This window comes from Ranitomeya imitator, chromosome 7 (assembly GCF_032444005.1).
Source record: "Ranitomeya imitator isolate aRanImi1 chromosome 7, aRanImi1.pri, whole genome shotgun sequence".
Taxonomy (NCBI): Eukaryota; Metazoa; Chordata; class Amphibia; order Anura; family Dendrobatidae; genus Ranitomeya; species Ranitomeya imitator.
Window position 1 is genome coordinate 70602290 of NC_091288.1, and position 12879 is coordinate 70615168.

The window sequence follows — 12879 nt, forward strand, 5'->3', positions numbered from 1 at the left end:
AGGGGGGGGTAAAGCTGGACACGGCTGGACACAGGGGGGGGGTTAAAGCTGGACACGGCTGGACACAGGTGGGGGGGCAAAGCTGGACACGGCTGGACACAGGTGGGGGGGCAAAGCTGGACACGGCTGGACACAGGGGGGGGTAAGGCTGGACACGGCTGGACACAGGGGGGGTAAAGCTGGACACGGCTGGACACAGGGGGGGTAAAGCTGGACACGGCTGGACACAGGGGGGGTAAGGCTGGACACGGCTGGACACGGGGGGGGCAAAGCTGGACACGGCTGGACACAGGTGGGGGGGCAAAGCTGGACACAGGGGGGGTAAGGCTGGACACGGCTGGACACAGGGGGGGGTAAAGCTGGACACGGCTGGACACAGGGGGGGTAAGGCTGGACACGGCTGGACACAGGGGGGGTAAAGCTGGACACAGGGGGGGGTAAAGCTGGACACGGCTGGACACGGGGGGGTAAAGCTGGACACAGGTAGGGGGGTAAAGCTGGACACGGCTGGACACAAGGGGGGGTAAAGCTGGACACGGCTGGACACAGGGGGGGTAAAGCTGGACACGGCTGGACACAGGGGGGTAAAGCTGGACACGGGGGGGTAAAGCTGGACACGGGGGGGGCAAAGCTGGACACGGGGGTAAAGCTGGACACGGGGGGGTAAAGCTGGACACGGGGGGGTAAAGCTGGACACGGGGGGGTAAAGCTGGACACGGGGGGGCGGTAAAGCTGGACACGGGGAGGCAAGTAAAGCTGGACACGGGGGGGCAGTAAAGCTGGACACGGGGGGTAAAGCTGGACACGGGGGGGTAAAGCTGGACACGGGGGGGTAAAGCTGGACACGGGGGGGCGGTAAAGCTGGACACGGAGGGGCGGTTAAGCTGGACACAGGGGGGGGGCAAGTAAAGCTGGACACGGGTGGGCAGTAAAGCTGGACACGGGGGGGGCAGTAAAGCTGGACACAGATGGGGCAGAGTGCTGGACACAGATGGGGCAGAGTGCTGGACACAGTGGCAGGGGCAGAGTGCTGGACACAGTGGCAGGGGCAGAGTGCTGGACACAGTGGCAGGGGCAGAGTGCTGGACACAGTGGCAGGGGCAGAGTGCTGGACACAGTGGCAGGGGCAGAGTGCTGGACACAGTGGCAGGGGCAGAGTGCTGGACACAGTGGCAGGGGCAGAGTGCTGGACACAGTGGCAGGGGCAGAGTGCTGGACACAGTGGCAGGGGCAGAATGCTGGACACAGGGGCAGACTGAGACCCGGGGGCAGAATGCTGGACATGGGGCAGAATGGAGATACGGGGCATGATTGGAGACATGGGGGCATGACTGGAGACAGATGGGGAGGATTGGAGACAGATGGGGCAGAATGGAGACAAGTGGCAGGATTGCAGACACGGGGGCATGGTTGGAGACATGGGGCATGATTCGAGACAGATCGTGCAGGATCATGGGGCAGGATGGATATGATGGAGACAGATGGGGCCGGATGGAGAGATCACATGGGGTAGAATGGATACTCATGAGGGCAGGATGGGAGAACATATGGCTGACGCCAGGAATGAGACACACGGTGGCCAGGATGGGGAATATTATTACCATAGGGGCTAATTTAGGGATATTATTACTGCAGTGATGTATTTATTTTATTTTTTGAGTATACTGTTTTAAATGAGGGGGCGGTCCTGCTACTGTATAGAGTGACACTATGTTGCCTCTTTTTCTTCATGTGGTGTAATGTAGAAGTTGTGAAAAGTAAGTAATGTATTCTACAAGCGGAGCTCGAGATAACTGTGTTATTTCCTGCAGAGACGAGCCCTGGCTGGATGAAATGATGGCGGTCTGTGCTGGATGAAGGACTTCACCTAGAGACGTCACTGGTGAGTCAGTGTGTTTCCTATACACTGACACTATACACTGTATACTATATACAGAGCTCCTGTGTATAATTTCACTAGTGATCACTGTATTATCTGTACACATACACTGCATACCAAGTACAGATCTCCTGTGTATAATGGCACTTATGGTGATAGTATGGTACTTTTTTTTTTAATTACTGATCAGAATTGTAGTATTCAGTCACTATGTGGTGGTAATATGTGGTCTGGCCATGGTGTTGTGGTATTTGTTCCTTGTATGTGATATTATTCGATCACTGTGGTGGTAATATGCGGTCTGGTCATGGTGTTGTGGTATTTGTTCCTTGTATGTGATATTATTCGATCACTGTGGTGGTAATATGCGGTCTGGTCATGGTGTTGTGGTATTTGTTCCTTGTATGTGATATTATTCGATCACTGTGGTGGTAATATGTCATCTGGTCATAGTGCGGTGGTATTTGTTCTTTGTATGTGATATTATTGGTCATTTTAAAAATTGAAAAATAAATAAAAATATACCTAAATTGTATTGCATATTTTAACAAATATTTAATAGGTTACAGCAGAGTAGGGCCCGGCCAAAAGTGTCTACCGTGTTATGGTGGCGGCTTAAAAAAATCTTTTGACCAAAACAAAAGCTGCCGGCTATATGTGTGATCTGGTGATGGGAACTGTTAATGTGTGATAGGTGAGAAGTGGAGATTTTCCAAGAGAGAGCGGTGGGACTGTGGACAGTTCGTGGGGTGGAGCCTGGAGGCGGGGCTGGGGTGGAGCCTGGGCGGAGTCTCAAGGGGGCCCCGAAAATTTTGCCAGTATGGGGCCCCGAAATTTCTAGTGGCAGCCCTGAATACTGATGTAAAATACTGACCAAATACTGCTAGTGTGACGGCAGCCTTAAGGCTATGTTCACACTTGGCGTTTTTTCAGCGTTTTTTTCTGCAGAAGAAGCTGCAGAAAAAAAATATAGGTTTTGCTTGTTTTTTCTTGCTTTTTTTTCCTGGCATGCTACAGTTGTCTCTTGTGAATGCTGATAAAGTTTAGCGCAATGAAAAAAAATATCTCATTCTATTTCATCAGCTTATGGCAAAACAATGCTGCAAAATCTGATGCCTGCTTTTTTTGGTGCGGATTTCAGCGTTTATTTCGTCATCCATTACTTTCAATAGGTGAAAAACGCTGGAAAAAAAGCAGAAAAAAATGTAGAAAGAAGTGACATGCTCCATTGTGCAAAAAATATGTAAAGCACAAAATCCTGGTGACAAAAAAAAAAAAACAATGTGTGTGCAGGAGATTTCTGAAATCTCATAGACTTTGCTGGTACTGTAAAACGCAGCTGAAAATTTACATTAAAAAACGCAGCAAAAATAAAATATTGAAAGGTGCCCGGTGTGAACAAAGCGTAAATGTGTTTCTGCATCTGTACTACAGCCACAATACCTAAACACCCTGTAATTAACTGAACCCTATGCTCATCTCAGTCATTATTGTTGATCCATGACAAGTCCTGGGGTTTCAGGTCTGCTATGGTAGGATCCATAGTAAATTTGCTCTGTGGACAGCCATCATCTTCTTTTCACAGAACATTTTTGTCCTACAGGTGATCCTGATATATAAAGAATGGACTGGCGACAAACCTTCTCTTCCTGTAGCCACTCTGACAGTGACTTGACTGCCCCCCAGTGGCTGTATTCATTACTGTAGTCCAAGACCAGTAATCCGGATGCCTGCAAGACAAAGACAGAATCGTTTATTGTCCGTAAAGTAACTGCGATCTCGATAGGACTGGACGCAATATCTGTAAATGATACATTATATGTCCACGTGAGCAGGAGATGAGTGATCTTCAGACAGGGCGAGACGGCTACAGAGCGAGTGACCTATGATAGGGTTCGTCTAGGCACCGTGACAATGCAAAGACATGGAATAAGATCAAGTAGGTCACATGAATAAGAGAGAAAGGTAAAGCGGAGATGATGACTGCGCTCACCTGAATGTTCTCCGACTCAATGTATTTCATCAGCCCATAGGAATCCACTGCCTTAGTGTCCGGTGCGCCGCCGTTTCCTATGATCGGGTTAGTTAGGGTGAGAATTTGTCCACGGTAGCCGGGGTCTGTCAAAGCTTCTACATATCTACAGGTACAAGACACGATAACGTTGTCAGTCAGTATCCTTATATCAATCTCCACATTTAATTCAAATTAAATAAAGTTTTTACATGTCACATTCAGGCATACATACATGATATCAGTTTATTATGTAAGGGTCTTATTGGGCTTGGATTTGTATGAAATAGTGAGTCGGACTTAGCTGCAATACCACATACAGCCTACAGATAAAGGAGGTGCTGTTTTTTATATATATATATATATATATATATATATATATATATATATATATTGAATCCCATACAACTCCGTATTATCATATTGTTTGCTGCTACCCAAACTGCAACATGATGGGGTGTTGTGAGTATAAAAGTTCAGTCATTGGTAAAAAAAAAAAAAAAATGGAAATGAATGTGAGCTGTGATACAGTTACACTGCTGAGCAATGTTATGATAGTGTGGTAGTAACTTCTTAATTAATCAAGATTGATATTGTTAAAGGGATATAAAATAAATACCTAAAGGAAATATCATTATAGCTGAATTAGTAAATGACACTGATATTTTCTGGGGAGGTGCCCAGTATAACATTACAGTACGAACCGTCTTGTTACAACGACAGAAACCTGTCCCAGGATGTTAATAGGAAGCTGCCTGTGGATGTGTGCAGTAGGAAGCTCCGCTACTGAAGGTAGATTGATATTATATGGTACCGGTTATCTCCAGGTCACACTGGCCACTCTCCATTCAGAAACACATGGAGGAGAGCAGTGTGAGCAGCCTCTTCTTACCTCAGCACTCCTGTTATCTCCAGCATTAGCTCAGAAAGACAAGGTTGGACAAACACTCCTGACATCTTTAGTTTTCTGTCATATAGACAGGGTGGATAGTGGTTTATGCAGCCTTTTCTTACCTCAGCTCTCCTGGTATCCCCAGTATTAGATCAGGTAGACAGGGTTAATTGTTGTGTGAGCATCCTCTACTTATCTTAGCAACCCTGGTATCTCCAGTATTAGATAAGAAAGAGAGGTTGAATAATGTGAGCGGCCTCTTCTTACCCTAGAACTTTTGGAATCTGCATTATTAAATCAAAATGACAGGGTGGATAGCAGTGTGAGTAGCCTCTTCTTACTTCAGTGCTCTTGGTTTCTCCAGTATTAGATGAGATATACAGGATGGACAGCAGTGTGAGCAGCCTCTTCTTACCATAGCACTTCTGGTTTCTCCATAGTTAGATGAGATAGACAGGATGGACAACAGTGTGAGCAGCCTCTTCTTACCCTAGCACTTCTGGCTTCTCCATAGTTAGATGAGATAGACAGGGGGGATATCAGTATGAGCCGCTGCTTCTTACCCTAGCACTTCTGGTATCTCCATTATTAGATGAGATAGACAAGACGGACAGCAGTGTGAGCAGCTTCTTCTTACCCTAGCCTTTCTGGTATCTCCATTATTAGGTGAGATAGACATGACGGACAGCAGTGTGCGCAGCCTCTTTTTACCATAGCACTCCTGGAATCTCCATTATTAGAACAGATAGACAGGATGGACAGCCGTGTGAGCAGCCTCTTCTTACCCTAGCACTTCTGGTATCTCCAGTATTAGATGAGATAGACAGGGTGAGCAGCAGTATGAGCAGCTTCTTCTTACCTCAGCACCCCTCATATCTCAGTATCAGATCACAATATGCCCTGGGAGCACATCCTCCTATGCATGAAGAGAGAGGCAGTGCTTCCTACTGCACATGCTCACAGGCATCTGTCCTGTTAACATTCTAGAACAGGTTTCTGGCAATGAAACAATATCCCAACTATTTAAATTCTAGAGTAAATACCTTCCTAGACAACACAAGCATTAATTCTTAATAGAAGGTATTTAGGTATATGTGGCACCCCAGGAGTCCAGGTACCACAGTGGTATTGCCGGCCTGGAGAGTGATGCCAGGCCTGGAAGTGAGGAGGATCCCTTTAACAGGTAACATGTACATTCAACACTTTCTGACTCCAGGCCAGAAGGGGGAGCTCTAGACCCGGTTTCAGGGGGGTTCCCTACATATATTCTGGCTGTGGGGGGGTTAGTAAGTCAGTCAGTAGTGAGTCTGTAAAGAGTGTGAGGGGAAAAGGAGCAGCGGAGAAATGAGGAGCTGGAGGGGAGCTGTGACTGAGCTCCCTCCATGCTGAAGCGCAGGAACCGGACACCGGGAGTCCGAGGCAGTGTGGGACTGTATGCTCCACAGCAGAAACTGGAGGGCAGGAGATTTCAAGTTTCATGTCCACAACTACACTCGAAGGCACAGCAGCATATAGAGCCCGGAGTTGCCACAAGTAGGGACACCTGTAAAAAGGCTCGCGTTGCCTGCCATGCAGGTACTGTCCTACTTTTAGGACAGAGAGAGAGGGAGGACCTTGTGTGAAGCCTCAGGCAGCAAGGAACTCACACTTCAATTTGCTTCCAGGCTGCCCGTATCCCAAGATAACCTGTAACCTGTGTCTTGGACCGTGAATGGATCAGTAAAAGGTAAAAAGACTGCAAAACCTGTGTCTCGTAATTCCTTGCTGCACCCTAACACCCATCATCCTTTACCAACTACACCGGGAGCCCTGGGGACTAAGTTTCACCTGTGCGAAGCCATTCCAACTCTGCTGCAATTCCATCAGCCCCCAGTGGACCCCTCTTCTAAGCAGCGTCGGTCATCCTTGACCGAATACCACAAGTGGCGTCACAAACATTCTCTATTTCTCACAAAACATCCGCTTTAAAGACTTTCCCTTTAACTTGGACGCCAAGGGCCACGGACCTGGTCACCGCCACCATGACTACCTCTCTAATTACCACCGGACCCGGTCCAGTACCCCAAGGTCTGAGCAGGCGTTCCATATACAATTGTATCTGCATTTCTTTTATTTTTTTTACATTCCCGTAGAACCTATTTAATATTACTTTTAAACTCGAGCAAAACAGACTTTCCTATGAATATAGCCTGAGCTGCCTATTGACCCCACAGGGATATTTCACGAGAGTAGGAACATTTTTATAGATTGTTCCTTTCATGGTTATACAAAGATCTACTCTCTCCCATATCTGAGGTACATGATCTAATCACAGCGGAAACATTTCTAGCAGGTCAGATCATTTTTGAGTCTGATGGATCTAATCATTTTGTGGTTATGGTTATAATCTGTCATTGTCACTGGTGAAATTTCATGTTTAGAAGAATCAGATTAACTCAGATGAAACTGTCTGTGCAATGTCTGACAATCTGTGTATAATTAGATAATTAATGTAGAAAAGAGAAAATATTTAGAGAGGAAAAGGGATGGGAAAAATTACTAATATTTCATATGCAACATAGTTCCTTGGTCCTCCACCGGTCACAGCTATGACGTGTCTTATTCTACATGTTATCGAGCAGCCAATCACTGGCCACAGAAGCGATATCATCATGGTTGGCATGTCAATGTTGGCCCATACAAATTGCCTCTTCAGAGAGGAAGAGGACTCTAGCGCCACCTATTGGAAGTAGCAATCCTAACAGTCAATACTAACCCTTTAACAAGCCTTTCCACATGACTTAGGATTAAAACCAAACCGGAATTTCAAATTGTGGACACATGTTTCAGAGTTTTGCTCCTCCTCAGTGCAAAACATGAGACCTGATTTAGCTGTATGAGAGGCTTCTGACTGGGGTCTACCTGGTAACATTTCTCCGTATGGAGAGTGTCATGCCTGACTTGTACTGTCCACATGAAAACCATGGCACATCCTAGCTACAGACATGTAAACAAAGACAAATAGAGAAATCGAAGACCACATAAATGGCGGCATAATAGCCATGGTAAGTCCATAAGGTGAGTATATAATATGTTTTATTCATATACGGCTAAACATGGGTATCATCAAACATGTTATAAACCTCTTAAAAGCATTCTAAAATTCAATGCTTAAAGGGGCTGTCCAGTGAAAACAAATGATGACCTATCCACAGGACTGGTGATAATTTACTGATCAGTGGGGGTCTGACTGCGGAGACCCACTCAGGACGGAGAATTTGTATCCCCAATAGGACAATCCCCACAAAATAGATGCCACGCCATTCATTCTCTATGAGATTGCTGGAAAAAAGCCGTGGACAGCGCTCAACAGCCTTGTAGGGAATGAAGGACTGAATGGAATGTCAGCCGAACATGTCACTCCATCTATTGGCGCAGGTCACCGCAGTCGGACCCCCACCCATCCCGTGGATAGGCCATAACGTCTTATCATCAGACAACCTCTTTAATTACACTTTAGGCTCATTCAGATTACAATGTGATATAATTAAGATATACAAACGATCTTCCTCGAAAAAAAATAACTTACCCGCCCAGTCCAGTGTTAAAGACGACTTCTCCGGCTACTGATGCAGGGTGCCCAAATGAGTATCCTTTGATTTTTGTCCCATCTTCCAGCACTAAATTAGCAGTGTGCGCCTAAATGAAAATCATGATATCCCTGTATTATATGGAGTTATTGTTAATGATCCTTAGGGTTATGTGCTTGAACCAATTGTGCGCTGACCATAACATGGCATCTGATTGAATATTCCACAATGCTAACAGATTTTGGATCAGTGGCATGTGTTCCCAGTGAGAACCAAAGTATATGTGCATCCTACAGATAAACACACATTAGGGAGATCATCCTACCAGTATGTTTTTTGAGCATGAGAACAAACCTTTGTACCTTAGAGGGAATATGTCAGCAGGGTTTTCCTTTGTAATCTGAGAGCAACTCGATGTAGAGGCTGAAAGCCTGGTTACAGCGATGCATCTCTTACTAGGTTATGTGTTGCTGTTTCAATTTAATCAATGTTTTATCAGCAGGAGATTATCACTAGAGGACAAGGTGTCTCATGCCTTCTAGTCCTTCTGCTCTGTGTAACCCCGCCCCCACCAATAATTAGCAGCTTACTGTCGATTTACACTGTGCACGGAAACCTTCCAACTAGTGGTGTGGGCAGGGTTATACAGGGCTCAGCATTTGAGCACTGCTGGATCTGAAATTGAAAAAAACAGGCATTGTAAAAAAAACATAGCACGCAGACTAGCAAGTGACACATCACTGGAATCAGGGTTTCAGCCACTACATCATGCTGCTCACAGATTACACAATAAAATTCTGCAGACAGGTTCCCTTTAAGAAAATACAGACTATCTAAATTCCGCACATATGTTGCCCATGGTTGGATTCCAAATTGAGAGCATAATGCTACAAGACTAGCATCGCAGGCCAGGTAGCAATGCAGGATGGCTCGTGATGAGCAGAAGGAGATTGTCAGAGCAGGAAGAACAGGAGAAGGATCCAGTGGTGACGTGCCGCGTGTCAGAGCAAGCAGTGCCCATCGGAGATAAGTGTGGAATAGGGTTCAGGCATTCAGAAGGTTGCTATGGAGTCCCGACTCTTCTACCTATGCCTCGGACAGTGTGGACACATTTGTGCACCATGACGTACACTCAAAGAAAATCCTTTTACAAATGTTTCTCCTTTAATTAAAAAAAAATGGAACCAATCTTATTAATATAGCTTCCCTTGAAATATTGAATATGTCTCATATTTTGGCTTAGATTTTCTTGTCCACTTTTCTAACTAGAGAGACTCAGTGATCGTTAGGTAAATAATTCTCAATTATTTATTATGCATAAATAATAAAAAAAAAGAAAAGAAAAAGGAGCATATTCAGAATACGAAAAAATAAAATAAATCTGATATGCCATGAACAGCAAATATATATAAACTATTTACAAACATAATGTATCTGTGAGAGTGAATATATTTCATGGTGCATTGTCAGAACGATGGAAAGCTTTGACCTTTTCCCTACTTAGATCAGTGCGCCCTGTCCCGCTTTGGCCTTGGCCTTCTTTTCTGCAGGAATGCTGGGTCAGACAAATTTATAAAAACGCATCTGATATCACTTAGACCTCAACAGTAGGGACTTGGTGGTGAAAGATCTTCAGACGTCTGAGATGTTGGTGGGTGTCTCAGAAGGTGGCTTATTCGGCCAGGGCTTTGTGCACAACATTAAAGAGCACCTGTCAGTAAGATATTTGACCCCTAACTAAATGTAAAGCCCCTTTAATGATTGTTACATTCATAACTTGCTAGTTAGAATTTTGTTAAGGCATCTTTGAGAAATCTGTTCTTGAAGTCCTATGCTCAAGTGCATGGGGGCGGGCACTTCACACCTCAGCTCTGTTGTACTTTGCCGCCCACGGCGGGTCTCTGGTCATTGATTGACAGGTTATTCTTCCCTCAGTGATCTGTCTTTCCTGTGAAGGCACCATAATTGCCCGTTTTTGCAGAATGGGCAGCACCGGCGACTATGTGGGAGCCAGTACATTGATCTCGCAACGTCTTCAGGAGCATAGTACATTGCTGCCATCCCTTCTGATGACATGAACCCGGGCAATGATGACGCCTGTGCAGGGAAGACAGGTCATTGAGGGAAGAGTGACCTGTCCATCAATGTCCAGAGATCGGCGGTGGACGGCAAAGTACAGCAGACCTGGAGTGAAATGCCCGCTCTGCTGCACTTGAGCATAAAAAAAACAGATTTCTCAAAAAAGCCTCAACAAAACTCTACTATCAAGTTATGAATGTAACAAGCCTTAAAGGGGCTTTACACTCATACTTTTAGTTGAGGTCGAATATCCTGCTGACTGGTTCCTTTTAAATGTACGCCACTTGGCTATAGGATTTATAGGATCTAACCTAATGTTGTTGGATGGCGCAGCTTCAGGCAAAGTTCCCACAGTTTTTATTAAGTGTGTTTTTATACTGCAACATTTCTGCACCTGTTATCTGTTTTTTCATTGAATTTTTAATGCATTTTTTACATGTGTTTTTAGAGCCGAAATGTTTTAGCATCTCATTTTAAAAAAAAAATAAAACTGCTTGGTTTTGGATACATGTTGTTATTTAACTTTAATAAAACATTCTTTATAAAGTCATGTGTGGATGACATGCGTTTGATTTGCATTTCCGCTGCACTAATGCAATAAAAAAGTATATATGTGGTTCTAATCTGCATATTTTCCTCATCTCGTTCAAGTATTTGGGGAAAATCTGCAAATAAAATGCATATTTACTGCGAGAAAAATTGATATGTTTCAGATTTCAAAATCATACAGTTTCCAAAGAGCAAAAAAAATTTCACAGTGGATATAAGATTTCTATAAATCGCATCCACTTTGCTGATGAAATTTTAAGATGCTGTATTTTTTGGGTCAGTGAAAATATGCAGCGTCAAATAGACACCGGAGACTCATTGTGGGAACTTAGCCTAAGAGTTCCTTCCCATATCATCCAGTAATAGCAAGTCAGATGCCTACTTGTCAGATGGTGTAAAGATACTCAAGGAGATCTTTTATGACCTCATAGAAATGAGATTAGGTTACAAAACAATGTACAAAATTAAAAGTTATAAGAAAATTTTTTAAAAATACCATCCACCTCAAAACAATTTGTCACCATATGTTTCCCATAATTTAAGTGCATATTATATATACTTTACTTTTGTGTATTTTGCCAACGTAAACTATACCGAGCTAAATATTACTAATAAAAAAATGTAGGTAATTGAACAAAAATTAATAAAACTAATATAAAAACACATGTTATGAAAAAAGAAACACACCACAAACATTTTTGATAGCCCAAGAAATAATAAAGTTAGGACCTTTGTTTTCCCACCACATTTACAAAATCACCAAAAAAATCTAGCCATTTTTGACTGAAACACTCTGATACTCCGATATTAAGGTCGCAGACCTTTCAGAATTAAATGCCTAAGAATTGAGCTAAGAGGTTAGTAAATATAGACTTGCGGAAGGCAAGAGATTTTGTTTCTCATACTGCAAAATCTGGGGCACCATTAAATGATGGATGAGGCATCACTGATTATCAGGAAAGGGTTGAGAGATGATCAAAAAAATAGAGGAGATATTGAACATTACAGCCTAAGACATCTGCCCAATCTTGTAAATTTGACATATCTACGGTGGTTAGGCTACTAGTTTACCAACTCTCAGTATTCCATGATTAGCAGTGAATTGTAATAATACATTGTCCATAATACAAAATGACATCCCACCGTATGAAGGATAAAGCTCCTACATTTCTCTAATATCTAGATGATATTAAACACAATAAATCTAGAAACTCAGACTAGTATCATAATGTATCAATACCTTAACACTCATGAAACGGAGACCGGGTTTTGCAAAGCCGCAGTGACTCTGGGCAGTGCCATTGAGAACTCCTGCCCTAGCAGCCTTAAAAACAGACAAAATCCGAGTCATCTTTAGGGCCTCGTAGAGTGGAATAGCCCTCCCAGAGCAAGTAGAGGTAGATGTTTAGGCTTCAGAGTGGCTTGTAGGAAAGAGGCTTCAACCAGGGTCTCATTTACTGATATTTGCTCCAATGTGGGCATTTAATAAATCGGAGCCAAGCTCCACCTCTTGGTGTCCACCTCCCTCTTTTACATCGAGGATATACCTTGAATTTTAGATGTCTGTGTGACGACGTTGCAACACTGATTAAACATTGTCTCTTGGAGTGATGTTCAAACACATGATACTTTATAAGAAATCTACTTTCCTTTTATCAGCAATGCAATGCTCTGCCGGTGCTAGGAATCGATAGAAAACACAAAAACAGCTATTGCACGGTCCTAAAAGAGCCCTTGTAACATGAAGGTCAAATAAGCTTAAGCTAACAGTGTGTGATGTTAAAGGTGGCCTCGTGTCCGGAATGTGAAATGTATAGGTCACAAGACTTGGTTGACCTGTCTGGGTAAAAGTCTGATTAGCAGGTATTAGATAGTTGAAAATGGTGGTAGGAAATTTTGT

The 12879-nt window shown here is 43.8% G+C and overlaps 1 protein-coding gene across 1 annotated transcript in view; it reads right to left on the reverse strand.

Moving 5' to 3' along the window:
* CPS1 (carbamoyl-phosphate synthase 1) overlaps window positions 1–12435 on the reverse strand; it is a 111222-nt gene extending 98787 nt beyond the window's left edge. The window contains exons 1-4 of the mRNA XM_069735370.1: window positions 12220–12435; window positions 8351–8460; window positions 3873–4017; window positions 3520–3609 (exon numbers count right to left, since the gene is read on the reverse strand). Coding sequence (XP_069591471.1) covers window positions 3520–3609; window positions 3873–4017; window positions 8351–8460; window positions 12220–12330 — 456 coding nt within the window. The 5' untranslated portion in view covers window positions 12331–12435. The remainder of the gene's footprint in view (window positions 1–3519; window positions 3610–3872; window positions 4018–8350; window positions 8461–12219) is intronic.
* Window positions 12436–12879: the final 444 nt, after the last annotated feature.